Below are 21,063 nucleotides of genomic sequence, written 5' to 3'. Positions count from 1 at the left end.
CATCTGTCTTTTTATGCTTCATATTTATACGGCTGCCACATGAATCACCTGTGTGAATGTACTGTTGCCCTTAGCATGCAGGGTCCTTTGACATTTGCCAGGATATGTACTGTATGACCTTCTGATTGTAATACAAGTGACATTTTATGATGTTTATATGAAAAACTTTGAAAATGCAGTCAGTATTTAGTATAACAACAAGAAGCTCCTCTTGCTATTAAAAAGCTAACACATTCTGATATACAGTTGAGGTCAAAGGTTTACATCCCTTTCAGAATCTACAAAATGTTAATTATTTTACCAAAATAAGAGGGATCATACAAAATGCATGTTAGATATTAATAATAGATGGGGGTGAAAACTTTTGAATCTGAAGATCAGGGTAAATTTAATTTAATTTGTCTTCTGGGAAACATGTAAGTATCTTCTGTAGCCTCTGAGGAGCAGTACTAAATGAAAAAATATGATATTTAGGCAAAATAAGAAAAATGTACATACATTTCCCTTCTGTTCAAAAGTTTTCACCCCCGGTTCTTAATGCATGTTTTTTTCCATCTGGAACATCAGTGAGCGTTTGAACCTTCTGTAATAGTTGCATATGAGTCCCTCAGTTGTCCTCAGTGTGAAAGATTGATCTCAAAATCATACAGTCATTGTTGGAAAGGGTTCAAATACACAAAAATGCTGGAAAACCAAAGAATTTGTGGAACCTGAAGGATTTTTTTGAAGAACAGCAGGCATTTTAACTGTTCAGGACAAACAAGGGTCTCATGATCAACTATAACTAAACAAAAAAACACACAGCTGTGGATCATTCAGGTCACAACACAGTATAAAGAATCAGGGGACGTTTTTATAAATGTAACTATTATTTTCTTTTGTGGACTATATGTAAACATCTTTTATGTGACACATCTTTTTCAGGTCAGTATTAAATAAACAAAAACATACATTTTGTACGATCCCTCTTATTTTGGTCAAATAATTCACATTTTGCAGATTCTGAAAGGGGGGGTGTAAACTTTTGACCTCAACTGTATTAATGAAGTAAGCATACTTTATGTCGTTATTTTTGTTTTCTTTGCACACAAAAAATATTCTTGTAGGTTCATAACATTACGGTTGATGTCACATGGACTGTTTTATCAATGTTCTTCTTTTCTGAGCCTTGAACCTTTCAGTTGCGTTGCTGTCTATGCAGGATCAGAAAGCATTCAGATTTCATCAAAAATATCTTAATTCGTGTTCCCGAAGATGAACGAAGGCCTTACGGGTTGTAAAAAGTCCTAAAAAGTTATAAATAAACAATACACATTAATCCATACATTAAAAAAAAACAACTTAGGCACTAAGAGCATTTATTTATTGTGTTTGAGGGCACATTTTCAAAAAATAACTAACATTTCTTTAGAGTTGCATAGTATTATTTTGTTAATAAATTAAATCTTGACTTTTTATTAATACAAAAAATGTTGATACCATTTTTTATTAATAAACGAATATTGTCTATTTTTACAAGGTTGCCTGTGGTAAGCTGATACAAGGAAAACCCCAGATCTGCTAGTATGTCAGATGCGTAATGAAATACATTTTTCAATTAGTGGTGATCCACTTTGATTTTGAAATTTTGAAATTTGGAATTTGTTTCAAAAGTTCTCTTTCGATCAGATAAATATGTTGTGTTGGATGTAGGGAAGAGTGTAACTCACACAATTTACACATATACAAACACACAGTGCCTGTGGCAAAGAAGAGACTCATAGGGGAGGCTCAGGAGAGGGTCTGTTTGGCATGGGCTGTGGTGGGAGCAGGAGAGCCGGGCTGGCAGAGGGTTTGTAGGCCTCCTGGTTCTGTACTGAAGTAGGAGATGGAATGGGGGTATCTGGGGATGCTGAAGAAACAGAAACAGAAGCAAAAGCTGCATTAACATATAAAAGCTATAAAATGAGCTTGGAATATAATTAGCAAATGATTCGGGTTATTATCATTTAAGGGATAGTTCACCCAAAAATGAAAATTCTGTCATTAATTACTCACCCTCATGTTGTTTCAAACCCATAAGACCTTCGTTCATTTTCAAAACACAAATTAACACCTTAATTTGAGAGGAAATTGTTGAATAAATCATTATAGTTTCATAAAATTAAGGTTGAATGACTGATGTCCCACGGACTATTTTAACAATGTCCTTACTACCTTTCTGGGTCTTGAACGTGTCAGTTGCGTTGCTGTCTATGCAGGGTCAGAAAGCTCTCAGATTTCATCAAAAATATCTTAATTTGTGTTTTGAAGAAGAACAAAGGTTTTACGGGTTTTGGAATGACATGAGTAATTCATGACAGAATTTTGTGTCTTACCCATCTGCTGTGAGTGTGCAGGTCCTGGAATGGAGCTAATGACTATGGTCTGTCCCATTAATGGAACCTGAGGGTGACCATTGTGATGTAAGTGAGGTTGCTCCGTGGTTAGACCTGCAAAAATAAATGAATAAATAAGAGATGGATTAATGTGGCATTTCCATATACAAAATTCCATTGAGCAGTTAGGTCAGATTTGGTGGCAAATTTCTGTGGGACCTGAAGGATTTTTCTGAAGAACAGCAGGCAGTTTAACTGTTCAGGACAAACAAGGGACTCATGAACAACTATCACAAAACAAAAAAACACAGCTGTGGATCATTCAGGTAACAACACTATATTAAGAATCAAGCATATGCAAACATTTGAATGAGGTCATTTTTATAAATTCAACTATTATTTTCTCTTGTTGACTATATGTAGATGACTTTTATGTGAAATATATTATTCAGGTCAGTACTAAATAAAACAATGACATGCATTTTGCATGAACCTTCTTATTCTGGTAAAATAATTCACATTTTGCAGATTCTGCAAGGTGTTTGTAAACATATGACCTCAACTGTATGTGCTACTTCCTGCTTACAACCACAGATGCTGATAGAGTCATCAAAGTAAAATTACACTAAAGTCGCAATGTAATGGAAATTGAATCCTGCAGGTTTTTTTACGGGTCAAACCCCGGGTGGAAATTGAATCCTGCAGGTTTTTGTTATGGGTCAAAACCCAGAAATTAGCATTTTAGCACTTCTGGTTCCACTGTCCTAAAGTCAATGGGCTTTCTTGAATTACTTTTTGGTTAAACGTCTGAAATATGGTCAAAGGCATAGTTCACCCAAAAATGTTAATAATTCTGTCATTAATTACTCACCTTTATGTTGTTCCAAACTGTAAGACCTTTGTTCATCTTCAGAACACAAAAAGTATTCTTGTACCTTCATAACATTACCGTTGACCACTGATACCACTGATGTCACATGGACTATTTTAACAATGTTCTTACTACCTTTATTTAGGCCTTGAACATGGTAGCTGCATTGCTGCCTATGTAGGGTCAAAAAGCTTTTGAATTTCATCAAAAATATCTTAATTTGTGTTCTGAAGATGAAGGCTTTACGAGTTTGGAACGATATGAGGGTGAGTAATTAATGAAGAATTTTCATTTTTGGGTGAACTATCCCTTTAACACAAGCTCACGGTATTTTCAGATTTTGTTCAACAACATAAAATACATCTTTAACTTTTCTGGAAAAACGGACTACAGAGTTTAAACATCATGCTGAACATGAAAACTCATCTACTCTCTAGTCTGCTTTCACAGCCACATTGTGTTTATAACAGTGCTCTTGCAAACTATTCTAACTCACACCTTCATAGAAAATGTTTTCTAAATAAAGACTGAAAGACTTGTCAAAAGCCTAATTGTGGTTATTTTGATGTCATGTAACCATGTAGTTCATAGGCTAAGTTTAGCTTTTTACTTCACATGATTGTATTTAGGCTTCAGAATTCAGATGTGTTCATTTGTGAAGATTATCAAGAGGAACAAAATGTGTAAGAATCAAAAACTTTTGTTAGTCACAGACTAACATTTGTTTCTGTAACAATCCAAAAGCCAATGGTAAAATTCATTGGGATTTTAATCAAGAGAACCAGAGTGATGCAAACTTCAGCTTGGCCTACAAAAATATGTTATCATTTGGTTCTTTCCACTGGATGTTGAATAGACTAAGGCAGATAATAGTGACGTTAGCCTTAGCAAGCACAAGTCCACCCTATCCAGAATTAATGTGTTAATATGGTATACTAATACAGCAAATGCATCATTTTGCCTCGTCATTTTGCACTATGGTGTGCAGTATTATATAAGAAAGATTAAGCAGACTTTTTCCGGTTAAGTACTTGCTTTCACCTAGTTTAAAAAAAATGATCATGAAGCATTTTTCCGCTCCAAAAGCCCCTGCAATTGAATGCTTCACCTCATACTCACCCCCAAGAAGCATCTCCTGCAGCAGGTTATCTATCTTGGCAAGACCGAAAAGCTTGATAAACTGTAGCTGCTCAATCATCTGCCAGGTGATGCTTTGCAGAGTAGGAAGCAGCAGCAAAAGCTCGCCGAATCGCCCACGCGAGTCATACTGCCGGTCATTAATGTAGTCTTCCAGACTCATTTGAACCTGATAGCGCATCGCCTTGATCTTAGAGGGGTCTCTTAAGCTTTTGGCATCTAGAAAAACAGAGATAGTAGCATGTATGGCTGTGTTTCAGGATTGATACTGGGTGTTCAATGAATGTTCTGTTTTATGTCTTTATACCAGGGTCGAAGAACACTATGGCCTTTAGAGCTGCGTATTCATTGTCATCAATTTGGATGTCCTGGAAGGGCAGAACCAGTTCATCCAAGACTCGGTTAGATACACGGCCTATTTCCGGCTCTGGGCAGTTTCGATGGACAACGCAGCCATTTCCTGCATGGAAAATGGAAATCTGTTTATTTACAGTATAGTTATGTTGAAAGGTAAATATAAATATTAGAAGTTACCTAGAAGCAAGAGATCTTTGTATGGCATTGACCTCTTAGCCACACCAAGCAGAAGATGCTCTCCGGCATGAGCTCGTAATAAACTAACCTGGAAGAAAAACAAGGCCTGGTTTAACAAGTTTCTGTAAACCACAATGAAATGAAAATCTGCTGTACTATAATGGAATGTTTTTAAAAAAATGTTTGTAATTGGTAAGATTTTTTATGTTTTTGAAAGTCTCCAATGCTCACCAAGGTGGCATTTATTTGACCAAAAATACAGTAAATTTGTAAATATGTCATTTATTCCTATAAAGGAAAAGCTGAATTTTCAGCAGCTATTACTCCAGTCTTCAGTGTTAATAACTGAATTTTATTTTATCCGAACATTTTGAATGGAATTCAAAGCAGTGATTATCAGGGTTCAAGCTCTTTAAGACGTTCAAGCACATATGAAAAAGATTTACCATAAAAATATAGTGTTTTTAAAGCCTTTTTAACTGTAATAGCGCCACCTATGGTCCTATCTGCATACAACTTTGCATGCTTATCTAAAATCACCTATAGTTTTGTGCTCACCTAGTTTTATGAAGTTTTGAGTTTTGTTTAGGATTTATAGGCTTTTAGGTATAACTGGACATTCGCCTTTACTAACTAAACAACCCCATTATTAATTTAAATAAACTTTTTTGGATAATTTTTTTATCTAGAGAGTCCAGAGAATCACGCTGCAGGGCTTATACTGAGGTTGAGCGAAAAACCCGTTAGGACATAATCAAGAATATTTAATGAACAATTTGATTGACTGCAAAATTTTTTTTTTTTTTTTTTTTTAATTTATTTGATCAGGGACAATGCACAAACAACATTAGTCTAAAATAAGAAAAGATGTCATGTGCCAGGTTATAGCAAAAATGCTAATTTCCACCCGCAGTCCCGAGGCAAAGTTGCTCAGTATGATGAGGTCTATCAAATTAATATGAATATTCTGTGGCTATATGAAACACCACGTGATTACAGAGGCATAAAACATGTTACTGCCACCTAGTGGCTGATTTCTTTAAAAATTACAGACCTCTAGGGATGTGAATCAAACATATCCACTGAGTTTCGCCTCGATCGGCCTCCATTACCCTTGTCTAATAGGTGCTCAAACTTCATTGTTTTTTAAGATATATGACAGTCGTAGACACTTGTGGCACTTTGAACAAAGACACAGCATTCCAATTTTCAAGTCAATCAGAATAACGGTTGCGTAGCCATTTATATGTTATTGCCCTGTTATAGTGCCACCAAGTGGCCAAACCATTTTTTGACCTCAGATTGAGCTCTTACACACCTGTTACAAGTTTGGTAAAAATATCTCTTTGCGTTCAAGAGTTACAGGCATTTTAGTAAAGCAAACCCAGTCCCGATTAACGTTTTGGCGTCCCATCGCAAAATTTTTTTTTGTTAATTATTGATATTCACTCTCTAGACAATCTTTCTGCACTTGGTGAAAAACCTAGGACTACACTTTAAAAATAAAAAACACAATTTGTTTAGTCAGCTTAAAATAATTTGTTACCCTGCTGCCTTAAAATTTTAAGTTCAGTCAACTCAAGTTTATTCAACTTGAAATGTTAAGTTGTACTAAGTAACAACTTAGATATTTGTGTTTGCTAAGCTTAACAGATGGGTAAGTAACCCAGCTGCCTTAAAATTTTAAGTTGATTCAACTCAAATATCTAAGTTGTCACTTAGTATAATTTAACATTTCAAGTTGAATAAACTTTTTTTGAGTTGACTGAACTTAAACTTTTAAGGCAGCCAGGTTACAAATTATTTTAAATTGACTCAACAAATTGTTTTTTACAGTGTAGTTTGCCTAAGTAGGTTTATCAAAAAATCCAACAATATAAGACACTTAACGGTTGACTAACGGTTTAGGATTTATGAGCGATTTTGTACTTTTGATCGTTGTAGCGCCAGCATCAGGCCGATTGGGGCGAGCCTTGGTGACATTGTAGACGGTGTGAGTACTACCATCCCTCCAAGTTTCAAGTCTCTACAACTTATGGTTTGGTTTGCCCAATCATTTTAGCTGGAGAATGCTATGTGCCTGAACCTCACAAAAAATTCACATTAATGCAATATGAGCAGTCCATTTTGGTCCGGAAGAAAACGACTGCAAACTTTAAATGCATAAACATGCTAGTGTATTACTAAAAGACCTCAAAGCTAACAGACATTACGTAAATGCGTTTTTTTATTCTTAACCTCATATTTAAACATTGGAAGATTCTGAAGTTCAATAACAATAAATGCAAGGAGAAAAAATCTGAAATTTAGAGCAACACAGACAGCATGCTAAATGGAGGCTAAACTGAGTCAGCCATGTGAATAGCAAATATTGAGCTTCAGTGAACGGCCCTGCAATTTAACCCAAGGGCCTTCCCAATTAGCACAGCCAGTGTTGCTTTCCAACGGCCATTACCTGGTCATCAAGTGGCAATTCGCCGAAGGCTGGGATGTATTTAGCCCACTCTACCAGAACAAGCAGCTGTTGCTTCATAGATTCACAGACGTCACTGATAGTGGCTGATTTTTTCTCTGAAACATCAGCAGGGCCCATTGGGCTGGCGGCGTTGATCTGCTTGCAGACAGACGAGAGAAAAAACGAATTTACCATGTCCTCTAAAAATGCTTTCGCACAGGCTGTTACCTCTCTCTCAGAATAAATTCACCCAGGTACTCATGCAGATAATTAGAAATGTTGATGACACAGACCGATGCTTAAAGAAAGCAGCGCTCAGTTGTTATTTATCTCTCATTGTCATTAATAACTACCGAGCTTCATCAGAGTTACCGTAATGAAACCTCTCTTCTTTCTTTAATCAGCCCTGCTGGTTAATTTTTGTCTTTGCTGACTATTTATCTCTAGCATAATGCATTAAAACCATACACCTTTGCTTTAATTGACAATCACAGCAATGATTTATTGCTCAAAAGCAATAAATCTTACTGCCGTAGATACCGTAATTATACGCATGTTTTTTTTCCTCATCTCTGCCCTTTTCTCCTGATATTCTTTCTCTTTCTTTTTCTACATACAGTATGTGTGAAAGAGAGTGTTTCGATTAACCTTGACAGGACAGTTTACCTGCTGCGAAAGAGCTTCAGCGTGAGCCAGGGCCGTGATTGGCGGCAGGTCATGTGAGTCTTGTATGTTCCTCCTCGAGCTGATACGGTCCCGCTCATTTTGCACGGCTGAAAACAAGCACAAACAATTTCGCTGATTAGTGAGCTAATAACAGTTAAGAGTTATTACTGATTAGCCAAGATGATGGGTGTGTTTCTCAAGCTTATTTACAGCAAATCTCACACATTGCCAAGAAATTGTTACATCGGCAAAACGAAAACATTCTTTGTAATGTATTTTAACTGTATAAAACAACCTTTTAAAGCATTATAAGTCATATATATTTCCTACTGGCTGTTACTGTATTTTTCATTACTTTTAAATACATTTAAAGAATATTTTGAAATACTTTTATTTATGAAAATGGAACTTTTAGAACCTTTTTATAAATTAAATTACTAATGTGTGATTTTTCTCATATCTAGGCGTAAACCAGCCTGAGATTGTCTGCTGGTCTTAGCTAGTTTCCTAACTTGGTCAAGAGGTGCTTTTGCTGGAAGTCCAGTTTTCAATCTAGTAAACACCAGAAGGTAAACCAGCTTAAACCAGCTAAGACCAGTAAACCATCTAAGGCTGGTTTAAGCATCTTTTCTTTCTCAGAAAGAATTGAAAACGTTAAGCAATTGAAAAAATATTCCATGACTGCCGTGCAAAAGCCTGCCTGAGCTAGAGGTAAAACTTTAACTGACCGCAGTCCTGAACAACGTGTACGCACGGAAAGTGAGGTGGAGAGCACATGATCGCCCATCATAAAAGTCTAAGCCAAGGTTATACATCCAATAAACTAAACATCCTTGTGTAATCAGGGCAAGTTTTATGGCATCATCCATTTTACTCTCTCGAGTTCCCTCTTCCTTGTTACTCCATGATCTGGTCGAAACGGTGGGAAAAGGGAGTATTTGTGGGGGAAGAAGTATGCATATAAAATGTTCACCTTCTTTCTTCATTCCAGCTCGAAAGCATTTGTGAAGTCTGCAGAAACGGCACTGGTTCCGTTTGTCTTTATCAACAACACATTGACGATTAAACCTGTCCAAAAGTAAATCAAAAGATTTATTAAAAAGCAAAACTTTACAAAGACCATATTAACATCACAACAGATGCGTTAAAAAATATAGGTGGGAACTGTAAGGGATTTAGCGTATCTGGTTCTGATTTTAATTTCATTAAACCAATACAGTTCCTTAATTGCTTCTTTAATGATTCTTTCTAGTCATTTAAATATGGACATGACAGAAATAATGGCTTATGGTCCAGCGAATTGGTCTTAATAATTTAGAGCAATTCAAACTAATAACTCACAAGTTCAAGACTGATTCATGAATCTTCTGACTGATTCGTTAAAAAAAACTGAGGCTCTCAATCGTGAAACTGATCATTCACAAATTCAAAACTGATTTTTGAGTCATAATGAATGATTCATTAAAAAGGATTGGGTCATAAAAGACACTCAGTCATGAATCATAATCATGCTTTATGTTTACTTATGTTTGAAAAAAAAAAGCGTAAAAACTAAGTACTAAAATTACTAAAACAGAAATATAAAAAATTAACCAATACAGTAACTTAATTAATAAATATATAAAATATATAAAATGTATATTATTAAAAAATCATTTTTTTTAACGTCAATATGCAAACATCAACTCAAAAGCTGAATTCTGCTTATTGCACACTTGATACTAAATACTTGATTAAAATATAATATATATATATAATTTTATTTTATTTTTTTTTAATGCTATGGTATGCCATTTTATTTTATTATTTATTTTATTTTATATATTTTATTTTTTAAGTTTTATTATTTTTAATTTTTATTATTTTATTTTACTTATATGTATTTTATTTTATTATTTTTTTTTATTTGGTTTTGTTTTGTTTTATTATTTTAGTTTTATGTTTTTTATTTTTCTATTATTTATTTTATTTTACTTATTTTTATTTCATTCTATTATTTTATTTTTTTGTTTTTTTTTTTTTTTTACTTTATTTTCATTATTTTTATTTATTTTAATTTTATGTTATGGTATGTCATTTTATTTTATTATTTTATTTTGTTTTGTTTTGTTTTGTATTATATTTTATTTTTTAAATTATTTTATTATTATTATTTTTATATTATTATTTTATTTTATTCATTTTTATTTATATATATATATTATAAATTAAAATATAAATATTTTTAAAAAATTAAATTAAATAAAAATAGAAACAAAACATAACAATAGCATATAATAATATGATAGCACTAAAATAACACTGAACACATTTTTTACCACCTAAAAATGATTTTCAATACACAATATTAATTTTATAGTGTCAACATCTCATTTGAATGAGTGCAAATTTGTATCAAAACATCAGCTCAAAACATGAATTTTGCTTATTGCACACTTGATACTTACATACTTGATTAAAATGAGTTAATGCAGCAAAATGTTTGTTAATTAATTAATTTAAGTTTATATTTATTTATTTTTATTTTACTTATTTTGTATTTTATTTCTTTTTATTTTATTTTTTATTTTATTTTATTTCTTTTTATTTTATTTTATTTTATTTTTATGTTATGGTATGTAATTTTATTTTATATTATTTTTATTTTATTTTATATTTTGTTTTTTTTTAGAATTTAGAATAAATATATATATATATATATATAAACTAATAAAATAAAATAAATACAAACAAAACATAACAATGAAAGCTAATTCAATCTATTAACAAATACTGTAACAGCACCAAAATAACATTTTTCCCACATAAAACTTATTTTAAATACACAATATTCATTTTATAGTGTATAACACCTCAGTGGAATGAGTGTGAGGTACCTGCAGGAGTAGACGTGACTCTTTCTGATGCTCCGGCGAAAGAAGCCTTTGCAGCCATCACAGCTGGAAGCGCCATAATGTTTACCTGTGGCTTTATCGCCACAGATTGCGCAGTTGGAGTTCACGCCATTTTCTCCTTGACTGATGTTGGGCTCTGTCGGCATATTTTCTGTGAACAACAACAAGGACGGTCAGAAGTGAAATCATCACTGGAACAATTTGGTTTGAGTTGCAGTCAAGTAAGAGAACAGTTCAGTCAAGTAAGAGCTTGATGAATCACTTGGGTGTCTTGTTCCCTATCTAAAATAGAGAATCACATCCATTGGACATCCAGAAGGTTAAATAGTGGAAATCTACTTCTGCTAGATGCTAAGCTAACAAACAAAGAGCCTAGTGAGTCTCATAAAGCTATACAGCACGATACGTCTGTCAAATCTCGGCCTTTTTACTCAGTCTCTCAATCATAAGAGCTAACGAGGAGAATGAGGAAGAGTTCTGCATAAGTGAACAAAGGATGCTCATCCTAAAAGACCTTCTAATGCAACAGAGAGCGGCACCCTTCTGTTCATATAGACAAGGATGAAAAATCAATCATTCCTTTGTGCATCCAAAATCATAACATTTCAACAAAAGAAATGCAGCAGGGGACTTTAGCCTTTTATGCGCTGAGACTGATTGGAGCCTCCCGCTGTTGTAGGACAGACTTAATTAGGATTAGCCTCTGTTTTATCGCATAGATAGATACTCAATGGAGATTGACATCTCTTGGATAAATGTTAATGTGGCTTGAAAGCAATCTCTTCTGATTCAGTATATTCCCAAAGTGATTCCTTCTCATTTCGGAATAAAACATCATTTGAACGCGGAAGGGCGTGCGTGGACGCAGGGAGCAATTTCAGCTCGTCGGATTTCGTATATCTGAATCTGCGTAGTTTTAGAGTACTTATAATCGAAACAAAAAACACAGCTTTATGGGCTTAATTAAAGAAATAGCTCATATGAAAATTCTGTCTTCGTTTACTCACCATCATGTTGTTCCAAATCTGTATGACGTACTTTCTTCTGCAGATATATTGAAAGTTATTGGTAATGAAACAATTTTGGTTACCATTGACAACATCTGGGAAAAAAAACATCTGGGACATTTATCAAAATATCTTCTTTTGTGTTTCACAGATGAAAGAAATTCATACAGTTTGGATATAACTGCGAGTAAATGATGACAAATGTGCTTTTTGGGTGCACAATCCCAGCACAAGACAATTAAAGAAAGCTGAAGAATGCCAAGATTTATATACAAATGAGAGGAATACAACAACCAATCCGTCCAAATGCTTTCATACACTATATTAAATGTATTTGCATGCAAAATTCAACTCGAAATGTGAATTTTGCATATTGCACGCTTGATAATTACTTACACACTTGATTAACATCAACAAAATGCTTATTTATTTATTTGATATTTTTATTTTTTATTTTATTTTACTTATTTTTATTTTAGTTTGTTTTGTTTTTTTTATTTTATTTTATTGCACACTAGATAATTACTTACATACTTGATTAAAATTAGTTAATGCAACAAAATGCTTGTTTATTTATTTATTTTGATATTTTATTTCGTTTTTAATTTTATTTATTTTTTATTTTTATTTCTTTTATTTCTGATGTTATTTTATTTATATTTTATTTTATTTTACTTATTTTTATTTTATTTATATTACTTTTTGTTAATATATTTTATTTTTAATGTTATTTTATTTTATTACTTTAATTTCATTTTATGTTTTATTTATTTATTTTTATTTATTTTATTTTTATGTTGTTATTTTATTTTATATATTTCATAATTTATTTCATTTTACTTATTTTAATTTATTTTTTTTATATTTTATTTTTCATTTTATTTTATTATTTTTTATTTTATTTTGTTTTATTTTATTTATTTATTTAATATTTATTTTAATTATTTTTATTTTTTTATTTGTATTTATTTTATTTTAATATTTTTTTATTTAATTTTTTTGTCATTTTACTTATTTTTATTTTATGTTTTATTTTAATATAATTTATTTTTAATGTTATTTTATTTTTAATTTTATTTAATTTTATGTTTTATTTATTTGTTTTTATTTATTTTATTTTTATTTTATGTTATTTTATATTTTATTTTACTTATTTTCATTGTATTTTATTTTTAGTTTAATATATTTTTATTTTATTTCTGGTCATACCTCAATTTCAGTGTGCGCAATCCATTTAAATTTGTAAAATATTTTATCTATCTATCTATCTATCTATCTATCTATCTATCTATCTATCTCTATCTATCTATATCTATCTATCTGTTCCCAGCATGGATGGTTTGAGTACACAAAACGTAAGTAACCTAATGCATTTGGACTGATATGTGGTATAAAATCATATTTATACTATATTTAGCATTTGTTAGTTAGCATTTAACTGCAACAGATTCAGTCTAGCTATGACAGATCTAATTTTATTGGTTTCAGTCCATTCCATTTCCACTACATAAGGTATTTAAGTAAAGTTTACAGATTTTTTTTAAGAAAATCCAACTGAATATTTCCATTTTTTGTCTAGCTGTCCATCTGCATGCCAGAGATTGTGCATTTGCCTTTAAATAGTTTGTATTCCAGTTATTTTATGGCCTTTCTCTATCTCTGATGTACTGGAAAGAACTGTAAAGATAACTGAGAAATCTCTTCAGCAATTTTAGCATTAGGTTAATGGAGAACCAAAGCGGATAAATCACATCAGACTGTGGTGATGTAATTGGGCCAATAACCTAAGGCGTCTAAAAGAGTTGCCCTATCCACAACGTTTCCCACAATGCCCCAGTGTGACTGTCCCCTTTATTTAATGTACTTACATATAAAAATACAAAAACACCCTTTCAGGCTTCAAAATGTCTCCTCCCGTATTGCTTTGAATTGTTTTCCCAACCTGTGAACCCATGGAGATCCCAGTGTCTAATCCAGAGACTCAGAACTCTTTTCTCAGGATTTGAGCGAAACCTTCGTTGAATTTTAAACCGAATGGAAAGACTTTCAAAATAGTTAGCTAACAATTATCTCTTTTAGGTTGAGGTAAATGATTCTGCTGGGACAAATCATTCCAGACAGTTCAGACAGCTATTAATCCAGCCATGACAGGGCGTCCGTCCCCTCCAGACACATGCGAGTCATACTAAAGCCAAATTAACACCCACATCAGTGAAAATCTCAGCAGCGACAACACAACAGGAAACACACATTTCAAGCAGAATGATCTTCGGTTTACTAACACAAGCAACATCAACCCCGCAACTTCCAAAGTACTTAAAAAGACATATTTTGGACAAAATGGACACAGCACTCACCACCACAATAAAGCACTTCTGCGTTCTCAAAGCCCAGTGTGCTATAGGTCGGGTCCAGGCCCTCGCAGTAATTGGCTACATCCATGTCCAACAAGGATTTTGGAAGAGGAGTGGGTGAAAACTTCATCCCTGCCTAGCTATCTCTACTTAAAGTCGTCCCGGGACAGTGTCTCTTGGAGAGAGAAGCGAGGGCAGCCTTAGGTTGACCATCTCTTCAGAATGCTGATTTGTCATCTTCTAAGACAAGGGAGGAGCCTTCGCCAAGACTCCTCACCTCCTTGAACAGAACTTATCTTCTCACCTTATCCTATACTTATCAGAAGGATGAAGAGATAACAGTGTTCCCCATTTGTTCCAGAAAGTAACACGAGATTTTATTGGTGCAGCCCCACCAACAGGTCCTATTCTAAAGTAAAATGACAAAGTAATGCACCGTCTCTGAAGAAAATGGCAGAGATTGCAGCACCACTGAGCGTCCAAAGACATCTCAACTTCTGTTAAATCAGTGGAGGTTTCTATGCTTGAGATGTGCCATGGCTTAAAATCAAGTTTCAGGTTTTTGATATCTGAAATAAATTTACGAGGTATATAGAGAGTTATTGATTATTACAGACATAATTTACATCCGTCTGACACAAATTCTGTTTTGCATGTTAACGTTTATTTAAATAAGATTAAGGGAAGAATTATTTAAATGTAATATTTTGAATCTATGAGCTAATGATGAGTCATTGCTCTTAAAGAGACAGTTCACCAAAAAATGAAATTTCTATTTATTCACCCTCATTACTTTCCAAACCTACACTGTAAAACAGATTTTTCAAAGATGTAAATAAAACGAAAGTAGATTTTACAAAAAATATCATTTTAGTCTTTCTACTTCAAAATGACTTGCCATTTCCATTACTTCTTCAAAGTAATAAATATACAGATTTTCTTTTTCTTTTTCTTTTTTTTTTTTGTATTACTTCCTTTTTCTGTGGAACATAACAGGAAAGACTTAAAAATTAATGTTTTTTTGTTTTATTTTTTGTTTGTTCGTTTGTTTTTTAATGTACAGTGAAACTCAATGGGGTCCAAAGTTGTTGGATTTCATTTTATTTCCATTTATTTATTTAATTTTTATCCCAGAAGAAAAATGCATACAGATTCGGAAGGACATGAGTGTAAACTATAATTTTAAGAGTTTATATATATATATATATATATATATATATATATATAAACTCTTAAAATATATATATATATATATATATATATATATATATATTAAACTTTGATGAAATACTTTGCTATTTTACAAGGGATTTTTGCACATTAAATTGCCTTGTGGTGCAATTTAATCAACTAGTAAGTCAAATTAAATAGCATCACTGAGGCCACAAAAACAACAACAACAACAGCAGAAAGACAAATAAATATTAAAATAAAATTGAAAAAAAATAAATATATTGATGGACTTAAGGCTAGATTCAGTAAGCACAGGGCCACTTCATTCAGGTTACAGTTTAACTTCTCTCCAACAAACAATGTTTTAAATGAGGAAGTGCTCAAATGTTCACGTGATAAGAGTTTTGATAGGGGAGCCCATCTATTTCACGAATAGATTGCATTACACCTCATTATCAGCTCTTTGCAGAGATGAATACTGTATTGAAAAATCATGTTGCAAAATCCTCTCCACATTACTAGCTAATCTATCACACCACTTCAACAGTAAAACAAATTCAAGGTCAAACTAGAATTGCTTGGAGATAAAATATCACTCCAGGACTGTGAAAAACTCTCAGTCTCAAGGCAGTACATTAGTGCTGTATAAAAGAGTGTATTAATGTCACTTCTATACAGGCAACTGAAATAATGAAGGCATATTTTTAATGTAAACAATGTATATGATTAATATACTAAGGTAATTGACTAAACAAAACATTTAGCAGCAATACTGGCTATAAACTATGACATATAATAGTATAATAAGCAATGCTTATTCGACATAAATTTTACGAAAACAAGGAAATTCTGTACGTTTTCTGTATGAAACACCTATACATTTCTATTTGTCAATAAAAAAACACACGAATAGAAACGAACCTAATTTAAGGAACGCTGACGTCACTGCACTAGAGATACTTTCTTTACCGTCAAAATGTAGTACCAAGGACTTCTTTAAGACTACATAACCAGGTAAAAGGTAGGAATTTGGTCTTTTACCGGCCCACAATTCCAATGACCGCAACTCAAAACTATCTCGTCTTACCTTCTCCACGTCCAACAACGATTTGCATTAATCCACCAAAAGCCAAACGAACATGTGTCAAAATGTTATGCTAATAAATATGAAATTTAGGCTGTTATAGAGAGCAAGTGAAGTGTTTAACATGTCAAATGCCTCACATTGGATAATACTTTTGGTGGTGTTGGGGGAGCCTCATTAGATCGATTTACTAAACAAACTGAAAGTTGGGTGGAGATGTTAAACAGTAACTAGCCCCAATAAAACACAAGACATGAATCGTGTTGCCTATGCGTGGGTTCAAGCCGTAAAGTACACGGACAAACAAAGCCTAAAGACAAGAAGAGAAACTTTTGAATTTATAATATCGTAAATATGTAACGGACACTTTTGTATTTTCAGAAAATAAGTAAAAAGCCTGCTTATAAACACTGGTTAATCCCTAACGGCCCAACTTGTGGTTTTATAGAAATATCGTTTTACCTTTCTACCTCAGAGCGGGTCTTTGACGTTCTCATATTTTATCAGAAGAGGGCGCCAAATCTCTATTTATCCCTCTCTACGAGAACGGTCGAACATCGGTTGGTCATTGTCTGATCACATAACTGAACATAAGACATTATTTAAAGCTGATATATTCAAACCACCTATTGGTATTATTTCTGCATGAGTATAAATATCGTCCCCAAATAGGAAACCAACTGACGTTCTGTCACTTGCGTCGTTTTTTATTTAGCTATATGCTTACTAAAAAAAAAAATAAAAGAAAAAAACTCAATTCTAGAGAGATATACTGTAAAAGAGAATTCAGAAATGGAGTTTCGTTATTTTTAGTTCATCATGATGCCACCACCACACCCTAGCTCAAAATAACGTGCTGAGAACGTTAGCAAATTCCCATTAAGGTATGAACACTTTGGTCTCTGAATGTTCAAAACGTGCATTTTTTAATGTTTAAAACCATTTTTCTTGGTTATGTGAACATTAGAGGAACGAAAATAAGTGAACATTCCATTTTATCATTATGGGAACGTTCTATTACTTTTGAAAGTTCCCTGAACGTTCTGAAACATGTTTTAGAAAAAACTTCCATGAACGATGACTCTAATGCTTTGTGCACAACTATTGAACGAACGTGTTGTTGTCATTGAAAAAAACGTTTATTTATAAGTTTGAGAGACCTTTGCCAGAACATTAGCCATAGTTCTGAGAATGTAAGCCTTAAATCCATTGAGCTGCAATCTGTAGATATTAGTTCAGTTTTGTTTTGATAGGCTAAATAAACAAATTATAAAATCAACCCTTTATATAAAATATATTTTGCTCTAATATCTCCTTAAAAGCATGTATACAGTGCAGATATCAAAACAAAAGTCATTTCAAATCATCTTAAAGACTTAAATACCATGATAACAAAATACCTTATCACTTCAGACATAACTATCAAATCATAGCCTAGCTACTGTAGTAACACTATGTTACTTTAATATATACCATGCTATATGGTATGTATCATGGTACTAGAATTTACATTAGCAATAAAATAACATAAAAACATAGGCCTGTTTTTTGCAAGCGCATTCAGACAATGTGATGAAAAGCTTTCAGAGACACAGCTGCCAGAGTTAACAAAAACTGTAGTAACTACTATGGTATTTTGACGCAAAATACCGCTAGGCTAGAGTTGGCCAAGGCTGATGTTCATTTACCTTCACTATCCGTATTATAACTAAAACAGGGTTTCCAGCTTCACATCTGTAGTCCCTGACTGATAGTGATGTGGAAAAAAGAGTCTAGGCTACAGTATTTATCCGCTTTAGGTCCAACACACTTTACAGATGTTCTTCCCTGTGAAGGTCAGCATGTCGAAACACGTAAGCCCAGTGATAGCCAGAAACACTTCGTTTATCTGATGAAGGTCTTATGTTTTTTTATGTATTGTAGCCTGAAAAGGTGGTACGGTACCAGGCAGGTGAGCATGATGAGTACAAAGATGAGGTTTTTTATTTGGACCCAAAATTCCTGCTGGGAGCGGCTGGCGGCTCCGTACTTGAGTATCATTGTGCGCAGGATGATCACCTGGATGCAGGTTTGCACACAGGACACGGTGATAATACAGATGGACAGAATCATGTTCAGGACGCGGACATAGGTCTCATGTAATAACACATCAAATTTGAAGCACTGGTTTTTTTGTGAGTTATGCTGTCCGTATCGATCTAATACGAGGGGTAGCATGATGATTAACAGGATGCACCACACTAGAACGCTAGCGCCCAGTCCGTGCAATCGCCGGTAGAACTCAGTCCGCTTCATTTTCTTGTAAAACTCCAGGAAGCGAACCGTGAGGAGAATGGAGTAGATGGTAAACACCATGTATATGTGGATGTGCACCATGGCGCTGACCAGTTTACAGAACCCTGGGCCCAGCGCCCATGTGTTTGTCACGTAGTAGTAGATTCTGAATGGCACGGTGAGCAAGAAAATAAAGTGTGCGACCATCAAGTTCAGAAAGGCGATGGTGGTTAACGAGCGAATGTTGGTTTTTAACAAGCTCATCATGACAGTTAAGCCTGTGATTCCCAACAGAAGCACCACAGCGTAGATAATGATCACGGTGACCCTGTAGGGCTCGGTGAGGTGGACGGATGGTTTGTTGAAGTCGGGTTGGTTGTGTTGTTGGGGCTGGTGATGTTGCTGACTGTGGTGTTCATCGTCATGTTTTCTAGTGAGAGAACAAACTTGAAGATAAGAGTGATAAAGTTATTTAATGTATACGAAAGTCATCTGCATTGTTTTTGTGTTAGTTCAAGTCAGTGCTACATTTTAAAGAACGTTTTAACCATTAGAAACGCGTGTTTGGTCAGTGCCGATATAAAGCACCGCTGCTCTCTGGGCATCCCGAGTTCGAGTCCTGGCTTGTGGACCTTGCCCTCTCTCTCTCCCACTTCGTTTCCTGTCAAATGCTATCAAAAATAAATGCCAAAAAAAAACCCTGTTTGTTTACATTGATTTTACTTTAAATCATTTTCAGCTATTAAATTCATTAGCAGTCTAATTACTTAAAAAGCTTTGCTTTAAAAGGAGAGTTCAAAATGGAAATTCTGTAATAATTTAAGTTACTCATGTCGTTCCAAATCTGTACAACTTTCTGTGAAACGTAAGATATTTTAAAGAATGTTTTTGACCAAAGAGTTTTCGTTTCTTTTGACGTCCATTTCTTCAGTAAGTAAACTACTAAAAATATTTTTTGTTCCACAGAAGAGAAAAAAAGTTTTACAGGTTTAAAACGACATGAGGGTGAGTAAACATTGAAGATTTTCTGTTCTGTTATGATTTACAGTAAAGTTGTGTTTAGTTCATTAGCCTATTAACATTTATTAATCCTAGTTAGCCTGATGTTCATCTCAAATGTTTACCAATACATTATTAAATTCAAAGTTGTATCTGTTAACATTATGTAAATGACCTGAGCTAACATTAACGAATGAGCTGTTCTATATTTACTATAAAGTTAAAGTTAAATATGGTACAAATCTATTGCACATTGTTAGCTGATGCAAGTTAATGCATTAACGTACTGTTGCCAGTTATATAAGTTTACAGTTTGAGTACGTAACAGTGTTAAACACTATTAAAAAGGCCAGTGTATAAGTAAATGTATTTTATAAATCCTTGTTGCATTCCTTTTAAAGTTTAACTTGGCAGCACTTCATGCATCTCTAACTTTCTCTCTTTGTAGCTCTTTTGAAAGTGCCAAACAAGCCACAAACTACTGTGTGTGTACATGCATGGTTCATTTCAGCTTTCTTTCACAACACTGTGCATTTAAAATTAATTTAAAAATAACATTAAAATAACAAATGTTAAAATAACATTTGTTTACTTAATCGTGAGGAAATGAACAACCTAATAAGACAATAAAGCAAGACACTTACCCTCAGAACAGCAACGCAGAAGTCGACGATGGCAGAGCAGATGAGGAAGTAAGGTAATGTGTTTGTTGCATCTGTTCCTCACCCATTCAGTAACCACTACTTTAACACATTCTCTCGATGAGGCTAGACTGCTGTTTGTTTTTATTTGCACATTTGACGTTTCACTTTAGGTGGCCAACCTCAAAAACAATGAGCACCACATTGCCAAACAACCTCAAGCAAGCCTTGAGATTTCAGTTATTATAAAAAATACTGCAATACTCCATTTCTGTTCTCTACATGGATGAGCATGAATATATTGTAATAGTGGCTTTTAAAATGCTCTGGTAGATACGAGTATCATTAAAATCTTAATGGTGCTCAATACTAGTGTCTAGTCTTATACACACAGGGTTTGTGGTTTTTGCTTTTTGCTTTTCCCCTTTGTGCTTCTCGCAGCTGCAGGGGGGATGTGCTTTTAGTTATTAATGGACATTGATGATGTGAATAAAAATAATGTTTTTCTGAACAGACTATAATCATTTGCATGTAATTAGCATATAAGAAAAAAATGTGTAAATAAAAAAATATATATATAATATAATGTCAATGTTAATGTAATGTAATTTAATGCA

The 21,063-nt window shown here is 33.5% G+C and overlaps 2 protein-coding genes across 5 annotated transcripts; both read right to left on the bottom strand.

Annotated features, from left to right (window-relative positions):
• Positions 1-1,341: 1,341 nt before the first annotated feature.
• hnf4g (hepatocyte nuclear factor 4, gamma) lies at positions 1,342-18,323 on the bottom strand. Of its 4 annotated transcripts, none has more exons than XM_051097913.1 (10): positions 18,221-18,323; positions 10,897-11,065; positions 8,994-9,088; positions 8,021-8,127; positions 7,355-7,510; positions 4,900-4,987; positions 4,673-4,825; positions 4,348-4,584; positions 2,358-2,471; positions 1,342-1,891 (listed from the first exon to the last, which is right to left on the bottom strand). In XM_051097913.1, exons 2-10 carry the CDS (start codon positions 11,058-11,060, stop codon positions 1,758-1,760), a joined length of 1,248 nt encoding a protein of 415 aa, XP_050953870.1. In that variant the 5' UTR covers positions 11,061-11,065; positions 18,221-18,323; the 3' UTR covers positions 1,342-1,757. The 4 variants fall into 4 exon arrangements, with proteins under 4 accessions (XP_050953870.1, XP_050953868.1, XP_050953867.1 ...); XM_051097911.1 differs by lacking the exon at positions 18,221-18,323 and adding an exon at positions 16,536-16,861; XM_051097910.1 differs by lacking the exon at positions 18,221-18,323 and adding an exon at positions 14,279-14,585.
• On the bottom strand, positions 16,536-20,715 carry LOC127156142 (probable G-protein coupled receptor 141). Its single transcript, XM_051098877.1, is given in 4 exon segments — positions 16,536-18,431; positions 18,434-19,252; positions 20,450-20,613; positions 20,711-20,715. Coding segments are annotated over 4 exon segments (1,092 nt in total). The 3' UTR covers positions 16,536-18,327.
• Positions 20,716-21,063: the final 348 nt, after the last annotated feature.

This window comes from Labeo rohita, chromosome 24 (assembly GCF_022985175.1).
Source record: "Labeo rohita strain BAU-BD-2019 chromosome 24, IGBB_LRoh.1.0, whole genome shotgun sequence".
NCBI lineage: Eukaryota > Metazoa > Chordata > Actinopteri > Cypriniformes > Cyprinidae > Labeo > Labeo rohita.
The sequence above is the reverse complement of the archived record's forward strand: the minus strand, read 5'-3'. Positions and strand labels throughout refer to the sequence as shown.

What these genes read in the sequence shown, in the direction of transcription:
- hnf4g (XM_051097910.1), bottom strand. Translation starts at nt 14,405, where the DNA reads ATGAAGTTTTCACCCACTCCTCTTCCAAAATCCTTGTTGGACATGGAT. An exon ending in AGAAGTGCTTTATTGTGGTG is followed by an intron (nt 11,066 to 14,278) that starts GTGAGTGCTGTG and finishes TGTTGTTCACAG; the next exon opens with AAAATATGCCGACAGAGCCC. An exon ending in CATAGTGTTCTTCGACCCTG is followed by an intron (nt 4,585 to 4,672) that starts GTATAAAGACAT and finishes CTGTTTTTCTAG; the next exon opens with ATGCCAAAAGCTTAAGAGAC.